The sequence below is a fragment of the Tenrec ecaudatus genome, chromosome 3 (assembly GCF_050624435.1).
Source record: "Tenrec ecaudatus isolate mTenEca1 chromosome 3, mTenEca1.hap1, whole genome shotgun sequence".
Classification (NCBI taxonomy): Eukaryota; Metazoa; Chordata; class Mammalia; order Afrosoricida; family Tenrecidae; genus Tenrec; species Tenrec ecaudatus.
Genome location: NC_134532.1, coordinates 151,569,339 through 151,589,267, shown reverse-complemented (window position 1 = coordinate 151,589,267; position 19,929 = coordinate 151,569,339). Strand labels below are relative to the sequence as shown.

Genomic DNA, 19,929 nt, shown 5'->3' with positions numbered 1-19,929 from the left:
ACTTCATGAAATTCGACCACCACAGAATTGAAAAATGTTAACATATCTTGCTGCTTTTTAAAACATGTCAGTGAGTGAAATGTACGTACCATCATGAAATCAAGTGGCTATTTTATCTCAAGTCTAATGCAAGGTGACCTTTATAGTTGGGAATCCCAGAATTTTGGGATCGGAGAGGTAAGGAAATGCTTGTATTCCCCAACTTAATCATTTGAAAAGCAATCCAAATATACATTTTGAAGATAGGAGCAATCGTAGCAAATCAGGTAAATTTAGCACATGAAAGAAGATTCAGCTGGATTAGATTCAGCAATGTGGCTGGGCAGGCAGGTCTGAGGAAGTCAGTCCTCACACAAAAGTCCGTTGGCCCTGGGGAGTGAGCAGAAAAGGACAAGACACCTGGAAGACCTCTGGTAGATAAGAGCACATCCAAGTCAAAAGGAAAGCCATCTAATATTTTTAAAAAGCATTTTATTGGAGGCTCACACAACTCTTATCAAAATCCATTCATCTGTCCATCCATCCACTATGCCAAGCACATTTGTACAAAAAAAGAAAAGATTCAGCTATTTGAAAGTGGAGTCACAAAACGTTTTACTATTTATCATGAAAAACTGTGAACTCCTCAGAAACAATTGAGGAATTCAGTAAGGTAGCAGGATACAAAGTTAGCAACCAGAAATCAATCAGATTCCCTTATGTCAGCAGAGAACTACAAAAAAGACATTAAGAAAGCAATAACATGCTCTGGTTTCTCTTCAAATCATATAAATCTTTCACCTTTTACTAAAGATTTCCATGGAGAGGAACAAGTAAAAAGCAATACCATTTACAATAACCACACCCATGATGAAATACTTAGGAATACACTTAAGAAACAAATGAACTATACAGAGAAACAACAGAATATTACCATAAGAAGCTTGAAAGGTAGTGAGTGAAGGGGACAGTGCAGAGTGGAGACCCAAAGCCCATTTGTTGGCCACTGGAGATCCCCTTGTAGAGGGGTCTAGGGGAGGAGATGAGTCAGTCAGGGTGCGATCTAGCACCGATGAAGAATACAGCTTTCTCCCACATCCTGGATGCTTCCTCCCCCCCAACTACCATGATCCGAATTCTACCTTGCAGGGCTGGATAGGGCAGAGGTTGTACACTGGTACATATGAGGGCTGGAGGCACAGGGAATCCAGGGCGAATGATACCTTCAGGACCAGGGGTGTGAGGGGCAATACTGGGAGAGCAGAGGGTGAGTGGGTTGGAAAGGGGGAATCGATTACAAGGATCTACATGTGACCTCCTCCCTGGGGGACGGACATCAGAAAAGGGGGTGAAGGGAGATGCCGGATAGGGCAAGATAAGCTAAAATAATAATTTATAAATTATCAAGGGCTCATGAGGGAGGGGGGAGTGGGGAGGGAGGGGGAAAAAAAGAGGACCCTGATGCAAAGGGTTTAAGTGGAGAGCAAATGCTTTGAAAATGATTAGGGCAAAGAATATACAGATGTGCTTTATACAATTGATGTATGTATGGATTGTGAAGAGTTGTTTGAGCCCCTAATAAAATGTTTTTTTTTAAAAACAGATCCTCTAGTACTTTCAATATTTCCTAATAAACATATTTACTTATCTTCCAAAAAAGTTTGAAAGGACCTATATAAATGGAAGACTATCCCATGCTTATTGGTAAGCAGACGGTATCGTGAAAATGGAAATGTGACCTAAAATAATCTACAGATACAATGCAATACCAATTCAAATCAGAAATAAATTTTAAGTAAATCATTATTTTATTAAAGTAAGTTATTTTATTGGAGGCCCTTACAGCTCTGTAACAATCCATACATAAATTGTATCAAGCACATTTGTACATGTTGCCATAATTTCCAAAACATTTTCTCCTTGAGCCGTTGGTATCACCTTTTTTCCTTCCTTCCCCCACTGGCTTTTGTGAATCCTTGATAAATTGTCATTTTTATCTTATACCATCTGCTGTCTCCTTTCACCCACATTTCTGTTGTTTCCCCCTAGAGGGTGGGCCAGCATTGCTGATCACATTGTGCTCAGTTCCTCCTTTTCCCCCCTCACTCTCTCCACCTTCCCCTATCCTCATGGTATCACTACTCCTATTACCATCCCTGAGGGGTTTATCTGTCCCAAATTCTGTGTATCAAGAGCTCTTAACTGTAAAAGTGTACGTGCTCTGGTCTAGCCAGATTTTTAAATTAGAACCGGGGTCATGACAGTGGGGGTGGCAGTGGGAGCATTAATGATCCAGAGGAATGTGTTTCATCAGTGCTATACTTCACCCTAGCTGACTCGTCTCTTCCTTGTGACCCCTTCTGTAAGGGGATGTCCAGAGGGGCTTTGGGACTGCACTCCGTCACACTTCATTCACATTGATATTACTTTGGGTCTCCTGACGCCTGATCCCATCACCTCATGATCAGACTGGTGTGCTTCTTTCATGTGGGTTTTGTTGCTTACCTGCTATAAGACCACTTGTTTAGCTTCATGCCTTTAAGACCCCAGGTACCTTATCTTGTAATTGCCTAGCTGGGAATCATTAGTTTTCTTCACATTTGCTTACGCATCCATTTTGTCTTGTCAGGAAGGTATCTCAGGCCAGTTTATTAGCAGTGTTCTTGAATTGAATGAGAACTGATTAGAGGCCCCTTAATACTTAACATATAAATATTTGTACATAGGCCTATATCCCTATTGTTATATATTAATTTTTGCACATATACATGCCTGTGTTTATACATTTTTCACCTTAGTGCACTTGATCAAACTCTATTCTACACCCTACCATCAATTTTAGACCTCTTGTTGTCCCATTGTCCCTGGGTTTGTTAGCTCCCTTTGAACTGTCAATCCCATTGTTTTCTCAAGATTATAAATAATCCAATGTATTTTATATAGACATGGAAAAAAAAGCCTATAAATAGTTCCAGGTTTGTCAGCTTACCCCTATGAATGTTTTCTGATCGGGTCTGATGAGGTGGCAAGCCCTGCCCACTAGTCTATTTTGGGGATTCCTCTGGGACTTCATTGCTTTGCTCCCCTTGCTTTTCTGCTGCACTCCCTTTGTTTAGCCCAGAGATGTGTGTGTTTGGGGGAGGGGAGGGTATCAGACCAGAGACAATTCCCACATTTTGTCTCCAGTGCTGTCCCCCTTAGCACTGTGGGTCAGTGAGGGGCGTCGCATTCTGTGGTCTTCTGTATGATCGTATTCTGTGGCCTTAAGGTCCTCTCTATGCATTGGCTGCTCAGAGCAAGAATGTCGTCCTGGAGGCTAGGTGGGCTAGGATGCCATCCACTCTTTCTTGCCCTCCTAGTTTGCACCCATGTGGTCCGGACAGACGCGCCACTCTCCCCGAATCCCTGCTCTTTTGAGTGTACATATATGGAAACAGAAGTCTAGATTCTTTTGCTGGTGTTGGGAAGCAGTCAAGAGAACAATGGCCTTGTTTCAACCGTCACCCTCTATCTCTAAATTCTCACTTAGCTGCAGTAATGTCACAACCAAAGTTCTTATTGGTACATAATTTTTTAATAGAAAAAACTTTATAAAATAAGACAACTAGCATGGAGCAGGTACCACTCAAGTAAGTAATTGATTTCGCTTTAGTTTTTATTTCACTACAAAACATTATAAGGGGCAGGGACTCTCAGGTATGGATCTACATTCCAACTCAATAGCAACGCATAAGCTTTCCAAATGTGTGTGAAATCTATTTGTATCTCACCAGAGTTCATCGTATCTTTCCAAATTAAACAAGGCTCTGTCAGTGACCGGCAGTCCCTACCAAAATGTCCATACTGCACCACTCCTAGAGCCCGACCCGTGTTATTCTCAAAGAATGACGTCTGAAATGACCTCCATAATACACAGCGGCCCTTCTAACTTTCTCCATTCAACTAAATCCAATAATCCAGATGTCACAACTATAGGAAAATTCATGTTCACTCTTTGTGTCCTTTCAGAACAGAGTTGGAAAGCAAAATTACCTACCATATTAGGTGTCTTTTAAAACACACGAGCTACTTTCCTGTCTATATTTCAAGTTACTTTACACACACACAGTCATTCATCACGCATCCTATGGTCCATTAGGAAAAGACTTCTGAACCCAAGTCCCGCAGGACTTCAAGGCCTCATAGGTAGCTCCCAAGTTGAGTCTGAGCAGTTTCCTGAAGAGAAAATCACGGCTTTTATAAATATTTTCCACCATTAAAATGTCACAAGCTACCACATTAGATTCTCTTATTTTAAAAAATTTAATGTGCTGTATGTCCTGTGATTATCACTCAGTATCTAATTCTGTTTTCCCAAGTTCTAGCACCCCAAGTAGGTTGCAGTTTTGTACAAAGGACTAGACACTTTACTTCTTATTTTATATTCTTAGTATACAATTAAATATATGTTATTTCTTAACACTCAAAAACTTAAATTGTTGAATAGCTGGCTTACATCTTAACCCACAGTACTTAAATAACAGCTGCATTTATAACTTCTCCAAGTTGATGTGATGACACTTGTTTCAAAATTACTGAAAAGTATGCTATTTTTTGGTAATGAACTTGGCACACAAGGCAGCAATGAGGTCTTTGTAAGGAGTGGGTGAAGCTGACTTAGTCGATGGAATATGGCAAAGCTGGCGAAATCCAGGTGAACGCAGCAGCAAGTTCTGTGAGAGGCCCATCAAGCTGGAGCACAACCAGTAAAGCACAATCGACTGTAAAGAGATCACATGGGTGTTAGCACCTGTCTCTTCCTCAAGGACACCACATCCACATACTAACCATCTGACACACTGCCAACGAGTTGATTCTGACTCAAAACAATCCTACAGGTCAGAGTCGAACTGCTCCTTAGGGCTCCAGAGACTGCAAATCCTTACAGGAGCCAACATTTCTCTCAAGGTCCACATACAGGTAGGTCATAATAGACCAGTGAGTCTCACCTTCCTAATGCCACGATGCTTCCGTACACTTCCTCGTGTTTGTGGTGATAACCCAACCATAACATTATTTTCGTTGCTACTTCAGAACTGTAATTTTGCTAGTTATGAAATGGGTGACCCCTGTGAAAGGTTCATTTGACTATCTAAGGGGTCGCAACCCACAGGTTGAGCACCGCCGTAATAGACCAAATAAAAATTAATCTCTGTAACACAACCAAGCAGCTATTAGATGACGGCAATGTATCTAATAGATATGTGTGGAAGGAGGTTGAAAGGAAGAACAAAAAACGGAAAGGTATTCAGGTTGAAGGATGATAAAGCACTTCCCAGACAAGGCCCATGAGAGGTCACCTGTCCTCTTCGGTGTAAGCAAGCATACTTTTTGTCCCCTTCAAAGTCCTGACAGACTGCTTACATGGAAGGCGTATAATCACTTATGACGGCACTTTAGAGCTTACATCCCCTCCTGTAATCATTTTCCGTATATACTCAAGTACAAGCCAACCCGGCTATCGGCCGAGGCACCTAATTTTACCACACAAACTGCACTAAAAATGTGCTGAAAAACTCAGCGTGTACTCAAATATATACGGTATCTTCTTTTCACCTAGTATTTACTTTCCAGTGCAGTTGGAAATGCATTGTCTTTGCCTCTTTTTCTTCTAAGAAAGTGTCAGCCATAATTTTCAATGTTCTTTTGAATTACCATCCGGACTGACTTTTTCAGATCAGTGACTAAGTTCCACAGCCCATCAATATGCAGACATGTATTTGCTGCCAAATTTTCTTTGGCAAGAGAAAGTTAATCAGACCTCAGAGGCAAGATCACCTGGCGGCTGAGTCGACATCCTGGTGTTCTATTACCTGAGTTTCAATACCGGTTCCTACTTATTTGACCTTGGTTGTTGTTTGTTTCATGTTCTGCATCTAGAAAATGAGGACAGTAATTGTGCCCACTTTTCACAAGGTTGCTATGAGAAATAACTGATACAATTCATGTGTTAGTAAGCACAATAGGTAGCCCCTTTTAATCACGTGTTTATTTCAGAGCAAAAGTAATGGTCCCCAAACCAGGTTGGTATAGTAGCTAAGGAGTCAACCTGCCAGGATGAGTGTCACAACTCTGAAATGTAATAGCCAAGTGACCTTGGAGGATAAGCTTAATCTCCATGGGCTTCATTCACCTCATCTCTAAAGCGGAGAACGTAGCAGTACCTCCACCTCACTGCACTGTTAAAACCCATTGCTAGCAAGTCAACTCTAAGACGCAGTACCCTGGGTGTCAAAGAACTGTGCTCCATGTGGCCTTTTAATGGCTGACTTTCTGGAAGCAGATCACTGGCTGGTTCTTCCAGGGTGCCTCTGTGGACTCCAAATGACCACACACGTGAACTACTTGCACCACCCAGGGATTCCACTGCGTACTCTGATGATTACGTAAGGTAAGAGATGTAACCTTTTCAGAACAGTGCCAAGCACAAAGCCAATGCTCAATAAATGCTAACTATGAGCATCATCTTGTTTTAAATTACCCTGAATCCATCTGTGGCAGGCTGCAACCTGCCTACTAGGTATCACTACTTCTCCTTTCTTACCATGTAAACAAAATTTTAATGCTTGGCTACATACACACCACCTACCCCCACAAGCGACAATGTTCTCCATCCTATTCTGCAACGAAGTGTGGTCACATTAGTAAGATATAAACTGTGTGGCGGGCATCTGCCAAGACTACTTAAAAGGAAGAGGCTTTGACTGGCCAGCTCCCGCATCAGTCACGATTACACCATGACCTTGAGGATGACAAACACAGGTTGTGGAGGAGGGAACAAAAAGAGAAGAGCAGGCTGCGTGTCTCATAAAGCGGCCACATCATCCCTGAAATGCTTGCCTCGGGATGTCTTCTAATTTGAGAGCCTCCACTTTGGAACATTTAAAACAACAATTAAATCTGTCATTCACACTGAATCCAATTATTCAATAAACAGTCACTGTTCTTATTTTATTTAATCTGAGGGTTTGCTCAGTTATAATTGCTATTATTTCCCCTGAAATGTAATGAATCTGTGTTGTTCTCTTTTCACAGGTAATTTGTTAACAGTGTTATATGAAAATTACCGTCACAGACAGTATATCTATTTGAGGTGAAGACGCTGACTGACTTTGGACAGGATCAGTGAAAGTGTCATGTCCAATACAGAGAGTGACAAGTCACATTTTGGTGCTGAAAACGTATCGTTTCTGATCACTAAAGCAACCGAGGTAAAGAACTCTCACCTACGTTAGTATAGCCCTAACTACCAGCAACAACTGAGTCCTACATGATGGTCTGTGTGTTGGTTCTGAGGCAAACAAAGATCTAGCTGTGAGTTTTTTCTCTTGAAGCAACTTATGAAGTATGTAAGCAAAAGAAGAAAAATATACAATACATGCAAGAATTTTTTTCTATCTCTATCAAAAATTTAATCATGTATATACAGGGACATGTGAACATATCTCAGGGTTGTTTTGAGGCTAAATATCACACTTGAAGCAACTATGGGCTTGACTTAAAGTTATATTTCTTAAATACTAACTTTGGTGGTGCATAACATGTAGGCAAAAGGAATTCAACATATTAACTAATGAGGCAGAATAAACACTATGTTCATGGTATTTTACAAGGTACTTTGCCCATTTGAAGAAAAAGGTGTTTGATGTCGGAGAGATACAGGACATCAAGTATAGACCAACCTTAAGTACAATTTAAATGTCACTTGGTGATAAGGATGGTGGAAGTATTGCCACAGAAACCCCACAATCAGTAAGGGAGGCAGCCATCAGAAATGCAACGAACAGGTGGGGTCCCAACTAAGACCAGACAGAATGTAACACATGCTAAACACACTTCTCCACCACCTCAAGTACACGTGAAAGCTGCACAATGAGTAAGAAACATTAAACAGTCACAGCTTTGAATGAAGGTGTTGAAGACAATTAAATATATCACAGACTGCCAAAAGAATGAAAAATTCTCCGTCGGCAAAAGTAAAGCTAGAATGCTCCTCAGAAGCAAGGAGACAAGACATCGCCTCAGGAGGCAAGACGTCGCCTCAGGAACTTGGATGTGTCATCAGGGGGCAAAACCACCTCCACGTACGGTGGTAAAGGAGAGGTCCTCAATGAGATGGACGGACACAGTGGCTCGAACACATCAACAACTGTGTGGTGACACAGGACCAGGCCTGTTTCGTTCTGCTATACATAGTCTCTGCGAGTGAGTCCCACCTCAGTAGCACCTAACCACCGCCCCCGCCACCCCAACACTGGTATTTACTCACTGAAGGTACTGTGGCAGCAATTGGGATCATCAACACGGATATTCCACGGACAAAGTATGTAACATACTTCTGAAAATGAGTCATTCCATTTTTTTGCAGAGCAAAAATCTGAAGAGTAAATATATACACACAAGTATTAAAATGTTATTTAGATAAACAAATTGACTTTTCACATTGTAAATTTGTAAACACTTAAAGCCAAAACATAAGTTTTAGAATTTTTGAAGTCGTGATTTTTTAATTTAGTCTATTAAGACGAAACCTCTTTGAAGTGCCATGTAAGAACTGTTACCCTGGCGTGCTGGCCCTGGCATAGAGAAAGCACTCAACAGTTATCTCAAAGGTTTGTGATCTGGCTACATGGACTAAAGACAGGAACCAAAGCCAGGAAAAAGTTATGATTTATGAATGACTTATTCAACCGGAAGCACAGGGTAATGATCAAGAGCCAAACTAGGCTCATCTGGAGGCTGTGCATTTAGTAGCTGCGTGACACTGGACAAGTCACCTAACCTTCCTCTGCCTCACTCTCTACCACAAAGAGCAAAGAGAATTAGGGGCAATAGTACTTACACCACAGGTCCACTATTGAGAGTTCATTCCTATCAACTGCTGATGTCTGTGCCTGCCACAGACTACATGTTCAGTAAGAAGCAGCGTCCACGCTCAGCCAGTGGGCGGTAGAACAAGCAGAGGAAAGACAAGAGAACTGATAACCAGTCCTACCCTTTAAGCACTAGCTCACTGTGACTTCATGCCTGTCCATTCCTTCGAACAAAATCAGAGTGCCAACCACATTCCAGGCCTCTGCTACATGCAGCACCTGAGAAATGCTTGTACATGGGCCCCATCTCTGAGACACTTCACCCCAGACCGCTGAGTCTATCGCTCTCATTTTTCTCATCCCAAAATTAAAAGGTGTACTCAATTTCCCAAACAGAATCAGTGGCCTTAATGTCAGTGCAACTGCAACTAAGGTAGACCATTGCTTCAGTTTATTTTCTCTCAAAGAGTCTATGTGGTACTGTTCTTGAGTTCAACATAGGATCAGGGTAAGACATGCTGGAGGGGTCATAATTTGCACACATGCTTTCTTTCTTCTCCATTGTACAGTAAAATTCAATGATCTAAGGTCATCTAGCTTATAAACAAAAAAACAAGTGCAATGTACAGAATGTGTTCACTGCCTACAAGTTCATGTTTTAAACACACACAAAACACCACTCTATTGTATGAACAAAATGTTGACCTAACATTTTGTCTTTGAAGAAGTAAATCACAAAATTATACATTGTAGAATCATGTAATTTAAAGCTGAAAGAAAACCTTGGAAACGTTCTGATTCTGTTTTTATGTAATAGTTAGGAAAGATCTGATGCTCAAGAGGTTTGGGGGCTGGCCTCAGGTAAACAAGACAGCTTAACAGATTGATTTGGGACCAGAAACCATGAGGATTCAATTATAACTCAGAGTTAACTCCAATGCTAACACGCTGATATGTGATGCCATGACAATAACAATTCCAATAATTTAAACCACTAACCTCCACTATTAATAAATTGGTGACACCAACAGATATGGGCAGAATCCAAGTGGAATCCAATGCAGTGAGGTCAGGAAACCAGAGAACCCCACCTGCAGCTAACTGCTCCTGAACAGAAAAACCTGCTGAAACAGTGTTATAAACAAAACAACAGAATTCTTAAGCACAGCAGATATAGCTAAGGCCCAGAAAGACCAAACCCATTAGCATCGAGTTGATTCTGATTCATAGCGACCCTGTAGGGCAGAATAGAACCGGCCCTGTGGGTTTCGGAGACTGTAAAGCCCCGTCTCTCCTGGCAGAGGGGCTGAGAGTTTTGAACTGCTGAGCCTGCGGTTAGCAGCCCGACTCTGAACCACTACAACCTGAGGGCTCCCATGAGGCACAGGTTTTGATAAATCTGATAAGGAGCTCTTCACACTACAGATCGGCATTGGTTTTACCAAGGTAACTCATTCCGCAATATACATATAGCTTCTTGTATATAGCGAAAGCCCTGGGGTGGTCTAAAGTAAGTAGCAGCACTCTTCTAACTGTCAATACTTGCTTCCCCACAGCTGCTTTTTTTCAAGTCTACTTTGATGACTTTCTGGTAGCCATGCTTTGAAATACAAGTACCAAATGACTGCTTTAATCTATTCCATTTCTTAATTCATATTAACATTTATTACCAGTGAAACTTTTCTCATCTCAATTTTATAAATTAAAAAAGTGGCTAGGAAACAAAATTATGGAACTATAAATAAATTTTATTAATTAATTTTCTATTACTAAAATTAATTTTAATAAATCCAATTAATTTCATTATATTATGTTTAATCCCAGGTAGCAGTATTGACTATCTTTCCTAGATTTCTGTCTTGCTAAGCACAGCCTGTTTACATTCAAGATTTTAAGTCCCATACCTTTGTAAAGGAGATGGTGAAAGCATTCTAATAATGAAAAGCTTAACTGGGGGAGGGGGGACGCGCCGAGAAAAACAAACTTTAATGACAATTGCCTTCTGAGTGTGTTGCCCCGATGCTAAAATTTCGCAGGGCAACAGAGATGCAGATCCACATGGGAAGCTGAATCCAGACCAGCAGAGTAGCTTTAAAAGGGTGGCAGTTATCCCGGACATAGAGCTCTGAAACAAGTTTCCGCATATGCCTGAGATACGTGAGCCTGGATGGAGGGAAGGGCAAAGGGAAAGGAAACACATCATTTGATTACTAAGAGCGTGCCATCCCCATCGCACACACTTGCAGTGGCTTGGTTTTCTGGCTGTAGGATTTGAGTATGGCTTTATGTGGTCACAAGCGAGTCAAAAATGGACAATTCTCCAGCAATGAACAGAACATCCCAAGACCCAGTCAAATGACAAGTTTCAGCTCTTGGCATCTTTGGTCAATTAGACTTTAACAGTATCCATCTCACTACTGACATGGCCTGACCATGACTTATAAGAGAAATACTAAAAGTGAAAACACATTTTACTCAAATCCCTACATTCTAACCAAACTTGATTAGTTGATGCCTGAACACGCCTTTCTCAGCTACAAGAGAGCTTCAAAATATTCGTGCAAAAATCCCATGATCTGAAGCGTAACAATGAATCTGCAAAATAGCGTATAAAATTGACGAACCTAAAGGATATTGTGCTGAGGGAAATTAGTCAAACACACCAGGGCAAACACTGTACGACACCCCTACTATAAAAGTGAAGAACAGATTTTCACAGGAAAAGAAAAGTGAGACCAACAGAAAAGACACATGGAAACAATTCGTCTAATGGACCATGCAAGCTTAAGTCTCCACAACCCTGAGACTACATTTAGATGGTGCCCCCCACCGATAACAACTACTCCAAAAGTACATCAGAAGGCCTTGAACAGAGTGGAAAAAAACGTGGAACAGAACTCAAAATCATTGGAGACCAAAATCACTGGTTGGATGAAGACTGGTGGAACCCCCAAGATTATGGTCCTTCCCCTTCAGGTCTGGGATGGAGTTCACCTCCTCCTCAGAATAATCAACCATTTCAAATCAAAAGGAGAACATTTGCCCAAGCACAAAGTTCAGAGGGTTAGGGAGAAAGAGAATAGGAGAAACAGGGAGGACGCAGGCTAAGTGATGGTATATACAAGAAATTGAAGAATGTGTATGAATTGTCAAATGTAAAACTACGATATGCTCTGTAAAGCCTTGACTTAAATCACAAGTCATAACACAAGTCAATTGTATTATCCTTTAATTCCATTTGCCCACAAACTTTTTAGAACCCCCTTGTAGATGCTATTGTACCCCATTTGCTATTAGCTTGACAAAATCATCTCTCATCTATCAACTCTCTCACAAATATTTTAGATTCTATTTGCTACGCATGCCATCAAGTTGAGTCCAGGTCACAGGAACCCACTGCAGGACTGCCCTGTGGGTTTCTGAGACTGTTTATGGGAGTAGAAAGTTCCCAGCTGAAAGCGCGAGTCAGAAACTCACAGCATGGCAAGCACCCTTGACTGAGGGCTTTCTAAGACCCCAAGGGGACAACTGCATAGGGTAACCATGAAGGATGTCCACATGCCTTGATCACTGAGCCCACGTCTTCTACTTCCCCATCCTTGGGGGCTATTAACTGCTGCATGTTGACCATCATATCCAGCATCTTCCTCCTCCGTAAGCACTCTATGGACTTTCCACCATGGCTTAGCTCCTCGCAGGGCATAAGTTTGAGACAGCACTTAATTAACTGCCCTGCTATCTGACTACAGGGCTCTTTGATGAGTTGGACTCACAGTACACACAAGCAGTCATTCTAATCCTCGATTTAGTCTCCAATTCTTTGCTCTAAATCTAGTACATGAAAGTAGCATGTTACAGAAACGTATTAAAATATGAAAGAGTAAATACTTGTTTACCGAGATCACAAAAAGTCCAAACTTATAGTTAACATCATCGCTTAACAGATGCACTCAAGGTGGTAAATGCATTGAATTTGCTTACCTGGCAACCCTTTTGGACCATCCCAACTGATTTGCACGAACTGAAACTTCTTGGTTAAGATGCCTGGCAATATTTTTAATTTCTGGCTGCAAATTTTCCACCTATCTGAAGAAAAGTAGAATGTGTGATGAGCACAAAAAAGTATTTTCATTCAAAACTACTCAGTTTCTTTTACTTTATGTTCGCTCAAATCATTTAAAAGGGTGTTTTTAAAGATCATTTTATTGGGGACTCTTACAGCTCTTATGACAGTTGTATCAAGCATATTTGTACATATGTTGGCATCATCACTTTCTAAACATTTTACTTTCTATTTGAGCCCTTTGTATCAACTACTCTTTTTTTCCCTCCCTCCTACCCCCATGACCCCTTGATAAATTGTTTTCATGTCTTATACTGACTGCTGTCTCCCTTCACCCACGTTTCTGTTGTTCATTCCGCCCCAGCAGGAGAGAGGGCTATGCGTCAATTATTGCAATGTTTCCCCTTCTTCTCTTCACCTCTCCCTTTACCCTCCTGGTATCACTACTTCCATTTCTGTTCCCGAGGGGTTTATGTGACCTGGATTATCTATGTCGTGATCTCTTATCTGTACCTGTGTACATATTCCACAGTCTAGCCAGAACTGAAAGGCAGGACTGGGGTCATGATAGTGGGGGGTGGGGAAGCCTCAAAGAACCAGAGGAATATTGTGTTTCATCAGTGTTATACTGTTCCCTGGTTGACTCCTCCCTTCTTTGTGACCTAAAAGGGTGTTTTATCATCTGTAGAAGTTTTGCATGTAAAGTATGTGAATTTGCTTAAGATCGCTTCAGTTCCAACAAAATCCAAATCCAGCACGTACACTTAGCTTGATGTACCTAAGCAAGTTACTTAACCTCTAAAATCCCATCCCCCAAATTAGTTCTTATGACATGCCCTAACTCAATTCTTGACCTCAGGAAGAAATCACTGAAGACAGCGCTCTACAGGAAATGAAGAAACCAGATGGTGCCCAGCTTAAGAACAGTGGCTCTTCAAGGTTCATCTAACGCAGTCATGGAAGTTACACATCAACTAAGTCCACATGGAGGAAACCTGTGTGATCCAAGGATTGTAAATAATAAAATCCAAATTAGAGTGTACGTATCATGCTTTAAATTCTCAATACCTGATTTGCACAAGGCTACAGAAACAGCGGAAGCCCCAATTCCTTCTGTAGGTACCAACCCTCTAACCATAGCCCAGGGAAGTAAACAGCTTTGATATCAGAGAGCACTTTAAATTCAACAGCAGCAGATGTAATTGCCGTATATACTCATGTAAAAGCTGAGTTTTTCAATACACAAAATGTGCTGAAAAGCCGGGGTTCGGCTTATACACAGGTCAGTGGTACCACAGCGAGGTCTAACATCCCGCGGGTGACTGCTGTTCCTCCACTGTTCATTCAAAGCCCCGCTGACACTGCAGGGCTTTGAATGTTTGTTTACTCACATCTAACCAATCAGGGCCGTCCTATGACGTGGATGGCTCCAATTCGCAGAAGCACCCATAGTGATTCACTTATGCCGGCAGCTGAACTGGTAAGGATGTGTCTGTGGCTGCGCTCCGCCTCTCCCCTCTGGTCTGCGTTAATTCACGTCCTGCATTTCCCACCCTAGGCTTATACTCAAGTCAATCAGTTTTTCTGGTTTCCCAGGTAATTAGGTACCTCGGCTTATACTCAGGTCGACTTATATTCAAGTATATACGGTAGGTCAAAATGTAATATTTTATCATATGATCTCCCCTGTGATCCACTTTAAAGTTGATTTTTAATATTTTCTCCCTTTTTTTCTAGAGGGTTTTCTGTTTTTGACTTGTCATTATTATCGGTTTTCATTGTTTGCTTCCTGTTTTGCTTTGCATGGTTTTCTGTGTATGAAATGCAGAATAAGCAAATCTGTAGGGAAAGTAATTACCTAGATAAAGTAATTACCTGGATTAATAATTACCTAGGGCAGCGGTTCTGAACCTGTGATTTGCCTAAAACCATCGGAAAACATATTATTTCATCCTTAGATTTCCAAGTAAATGAAGAATTAGTCACTTATTAATTATTAATCTTCACTGTGTGGAGAAGGCACCAGTAGCTCGGTGACAGAATTCTCCGATGTGGGAACTCACTTCAATGAACATCGAGCCTATGCACTCGAAGCACCAGCCCTCATTCATATCCAGGTAGGAAACTGCTAGCAGGTTCAGTGAGCTAGAAGTCCCTGGGTGGAGCAGTTAAGTGCTCAGCTCTCAGCCTAAAGGTTCAAATCCACCCAAAGGTGCTCAGAAAGCAGGCCTTCTGAGATCTGCTTCTTGAAGGGAAGTAGAAAACTGCATGTCGGGCCTCACAGGTTGGCTTCGGCTCTACAGCTGAAAACGCCATGACCTGGAGCTTCTGAAAAACTTCAGGCAGCCTGATAACCCACCAGTGGTAAGCTACCCTACAGGGCCCTAGGGGCAGTTCAACGGCGGCTGACAAAAATAAACTTTACCATCGTCACAAAAAAAACCAGCAAAAATGATTTCTTTCGGGGATCTGTGTTTATGTTTCCATAATGTAGCTCCTGGGCTTAGTATTTATGATCCTTTGTTTTGTTCCTAGTTTCCTTTCCCCGGTGATAACAATCCTAAAACAGGCGAGCCTCTGTCTTTGAAGCCTCATACTTCATTTTCAAAGCCCTTTAATGCAAATTCTCAGATCTGAGAGAACACCATGACTATCAATGCCCCAGCACTGCTCTGCAGAAAAAAGGCGGAAGCCAATGAATAGCTGGGCAGCCTTGCCAGTGATGGCAAAGCCCAGATGAGGAACCAAGTTGGCAAATCGCTAACATTGTAGTTGTTTTCTAGGAAGCAACAAGAATTGGGAATGAAAGAGGAAAAAGGTAATTTTTATAGGTCTGCAAATTCAGCAACCGCTTGCGTTCTGACCGCAAACCCAGCAGGACTGGTGAATGACAGGTGCCTGTGTCGCCTAGCGTGCCTACCTAGTACACGGATTACAGTTCACGGTGTTATCAGGCGAGACCAGTCGCTGGAGATGGACACCCTGTCTGGTACGGTAAGAGGTCAGCGAGAAACGGTAGGACCCTCGACTAGATTGGCTGCAACAACGGGCTCAAACGTAGCAGTGCTGGACGGTGTTCCGTTCGCCATGAGTCCAAACCGACTCGACCAGAACCTCACGACAAAACGTGGTCACGTGGGCAGTTGAGGCGTGTCCGGGAGACGCAGGCCCAGGACGCACGCGCGCCGCGCAGGGTGCTCGCGCGCATGGCGACCCTCACCTTGGCTAAGATGTAGTGCTGGTAGACGGCCAGGGGCAGCGTGACGGCGCCGCGCACGGCCACGGTCGTGAGGAGGATGCTGCCCCACCAGGGCAGGCCCGTGGCGGCGTGCGCCGTAAGTAGCAGTTCCTCCGCGCCTCGGACCGGGGTCGACGCCGCCAGGGCCTCGTACCAGCCGCCGCCGCCGCCAGGCCCACCCGCGGAGGCTGAAGCCACTGCCCGCGCGGGGACCGCCAGGCGTTCCGAGCCGCCCGCGGGCGGAGGCGCCAGCGGCGAGCCATGGGTCCCGAGCCGCAGGACAGACAGCGGCAGCAGACGCCGACGAGCCAGCCGGCACAGCATTTTGGAGCGAGGGCGGAACGCCTCGCCTTTAAGTTGCCGCGCGCATGCGCCGACGCGCCTGGGCTTATCGTGCGCACGCGCTCCTCTGCCCAGAACTACATTTGACCTTCCTCTTTAAACCGCTGACTTCTTCCGTCGCGCGGTAAATGACGCAGAGTTGACGGAAATCCCGCCTTTCACACGCGGCAGTGGGCTGGCGCGCGTGGGCGCGCACGCGCACGCACGCATGAGAGACGGCGTAGGAATTGCAGATGCCCAGGGAAGCCCTAGAACCCTGGGCGGGGCGGGGCGTTCTCTTGGGAGCTTCAGCATCTGTAAAGTTAGCCTTCAGTGTGTGCTTTTCTCTTTTAAATTTTTTTCCTCCAAAGGAGTTGTGTCATTTGTGGAGGTACCAAGCTTGGTAGGTGGGTTCTGTAACCCTGATCGCTTCCGCCAGGATTATTATGAGTTACACTACCAAGCGTTGAGGAAGGCCCGTGTCAATCTAGGTTTGGAGGGCAGGTACTTCTGGCTGACCCTGAGTTTTAATCAGCTCTTCTGCATGCACTGGACGTAGTTCCATCTGCTGTCTCCTTGACTGCCTGTTCCAATTAGTATTTCCTTTTCACCTACGCCGGCGAACTGAGTTGTCTCGAATGTTTTGTCTTCTATTCACACAACCAAAGTTCTTTCATTAAGGGTAAAGAACCATCTCCGGATTTAAAAGATATTTTCACTGTTAAGAGTGAATTAACTAGGATAAGCATGTATCTTATATAAGCCTCAAACAGCAGCCAGCAGCATTGGATACCATCAGATAAGGAACCTGGCTGCATCTATATGAACTCAGTTCTCACTAGTGTTTTTGGCAACACCATACAGGAATGACAGACTGTAGTTACATTGTTGGGGGCGAAACAGGACAAAATGTGTGTTGACCTAATTAAGTATCCAAATGATTTCTGGACAACCCACCTCTTGCACAGCCACCAGTTCTGTCAATGAAAACTTGTGTTTGCATTGAGTAGGTTGCAGCTGAACTTCCAGATTAGGAAGCCCTGATGCACTTCCACAAGCTTGCCAATGAAAACCCTCTAGAACATAGCGATCCGGTCACTAATGTATCCGAGTGATGGCACAGGTCAGGGCAGCATTCATTCCCTTGTGCTTGGAGTGGTCGTGGGTTGGGGGTCAATTGAAGGGAGCTCCATCGATGAGTAACTGCCAGCAGCGGCAGTTTGCCCTGCCTTTCTGAGCAAGGTGGCAGATGCTCTTCAATCTGCTGTCAACTTTCTTCAAAACCGCCTGGTACATAAATTTCAATCTGTACACACACACACACACAAATATGCTGTATGCTTTTCCTATTAAGAAAAGTGTGGGGAAAAGGGATGGGGGAAGCTAACACCAAGAGCTCAATAGAAAGTAAATGCCTAGAAAATGATGGCAACATATGTACAAATGTACATATTGATATAATTGATACAATTATAATTATAAAGGATACAAATTGATATATGGATTGTTACCAGAGCTGTAATACAATGTTTTGGTTTTTTTAAAAAAAGCCCAGCAATATATTTCTCTTACCAATTTACTGAAAAGCTATCTTTCTACTGCTTTGATATGGAAATTCAGTTTAAGCACACACAAGCCTTTATCAATGAAAAGCTCTTAGTAAATTGTTATCATTAATGTGTACATACTGGTAATCTTGTATCTTCTGAGTGGCAGAGTACAATAAAAAATGGGTAACTATTGATCAAACCAATTAAAATCATTTATATATCAACCTTCACTTGCAAATGAACTTGTATGCCATCGTTTAAAATGTTTGGTTATTAGCTTGTTCCCAATATTCAAGTCAATCCAATTTTGTTACTTTGCCACTTTATTAAAACGTCTTACAAATAGGAATTATATACCATCGGTTTTGAAGCCTTTGGAAATTTTGACCCATTATGGTGCTAAATGAAGTCATTGAGCTTGGAATTTGAATATAGGCTATTGTCAGACACGTAGGATGGTGAATCAAAAAGTATTGCTACAAATCAATAAGCCTTTATCATAACTTCCAAGTATGGAGTTACTGTTGGTTGACATAGCTTCCATCAAAGTCTGTACATTTACGTGTGGTTTCCAGCCATGTAACCTTTGCCTGAAGAAGTTCAGTCAATTTACACCACATCAAATAGCAGTGCTGACATTTTTCCAGGCGATCAAACTGGACACCTTTCAAAGTACATGCTTCGTTCAGGGAACACATAGGCCTGAGCGGGGTACAATCACGGCAATGGGATAGATAAAGACTTCCCAATTTTTTTGTGTTAAGATCTTTATTACAATATCAAGCCTTGCAAAGGAAGCATGTTATCGATAACAAGTTTTCTCCAAATATTTGAGGCTGTTGTCTTAGTCAAAAATCGGTATTTCTTGGGATTAGATTTTTAGTTGGGGCAATTTGTACAGTCAGGCAGTTCATACATGCTCTTTTCTGCAGCCTTCCCAATTGTAATAGGACAGCATTTACTGCCCTCAAAGAAGGGCCAGGTGCTTTGTGATGATGGCAAACAACTAATTTCTCCCCGCCAATTTCCAGTTTTCTAACTACTTCTTCCTAATACGCCTACATAATTTTCCTGTCTTCTGAGAAGTGTTTATCAAGATTACCCGTTTGGAGGTCCAAAATTGGCATTTCATTTGCCCAGTGCATCCCCTCTGGGCTTGGACCTTTGTCTGGAAGGCTCCCTCACAAGACTAAGTGCAGCTAGCCAGGGGACAGAGACAGGCTTACGTGTTTTGTTGAAGATAAACTTATGTACGTATGAACTGAAACCCTCGTCACAATACTTTTTGACCGACCTTTGTAGAATCGTTCAGATGTCTTGCTGCTCAAATATGACTTGTGAAATATTTTGACATGAGAATCTTTACAAGATAAATGATACTCCTGGAGTTCTTTATCCCCAGAATCATACTTAGGGTATCTCTTGTTTAGTTACATCAGGTAAAATTTTCATTTTTTAATTCTTCACTAAACACACACACACACACCACCACCACCACTCCACACCTCGTAACATTGGACTGCAGTACTGAGCGTATAAAGTTGGTCTTTTTTTTCGGAGGTGTGAACTCACGTAAAGGTGGAAGTCTAAGCTAATATCCAGCTGTTAGCCCAGTCGTACAACTATAGCATTACAAAGGAATCATTACTTCAAAGTCACAGTGGCACATTTTCTCTGTATTCACTTACCCAAAGAAATGGTATTTTTATAATAAAAATGTGCAACAGTGATAACGTACTAACACATTTATCTTACTGTCCACTTTACTGAGTGTTGGAAGCCTTTTTTCATTTGGGAGTTATTTTTAATTTTTTAAAAATCTTACAAATCTTATGAAACCCATCATTCAATAGTATTAAGCACACTTGTATATATGTTGCCATCGACATTTCCAAAGCATTTTCTTTCTACTTGATCCCTTGGTAT

The 19,929-nt window shown here is 42.4% G+C and overlaps 1 protein-coding gene and 1 non-coding gene across 3 annotated transcripts; one reads left to right on the top strand and one right to left on the bottom strand.

Annotated features, from left to right (window-relative positions):
- Nucleotides 1-456: 456 nt before the first annotated feature.
- Nucleotides 457-16,516, bottom strand: COX18 (cytochrome c oxidase assembly factor COX18). Of its 2 annotated transcripts, none has more exons than XM_075544215.1 (6): nucleotides 16,115-16,516; nucleotides 12,813-12,913; nucleotides 10,831-10,994; nucleotides 9,831-9,952; nucleotides 8,288-8,395; nucleotides 457-4,739 (listed from the first exon to the last, which is right to left on the bottom strand). In XM_075544215.1, exons 1-6 carry the CDS (start codon nucleotides 16,454-16,456, stop codon nucleotides 4,566-4,568), a joined length of 1,011 nt encoding a protein of 336 aa, XP_075400330.1. In that variant the 5' UTR covers nucleotides 16,457-16,516; the 3' UTR covers nucleotides 457-4,565. The 2 variants fall into 2 exon arrangements, with proteins under 2 accessions (XP_075400330.1, XP_075400331.1); XM_075544216.1 differs by lacking the exon at nucleotides 16,115-16,516 and adding an exon at nucleotides 15,815-16,031 and having other exon boundaries at nucleotides 12,813-12,917.
- Nucleotides 743-854, top strand: LOC142443963 (U5 spliceosomal RNA). The gene has a single exon (XR_012783660.1). It is a non-coding gene; the product is annotated as a U5 spliceosomal RNA (small nuclear RNA).
- Nucleotides 16,517-19,929: the final 3,413 nt, after the last annotated feature.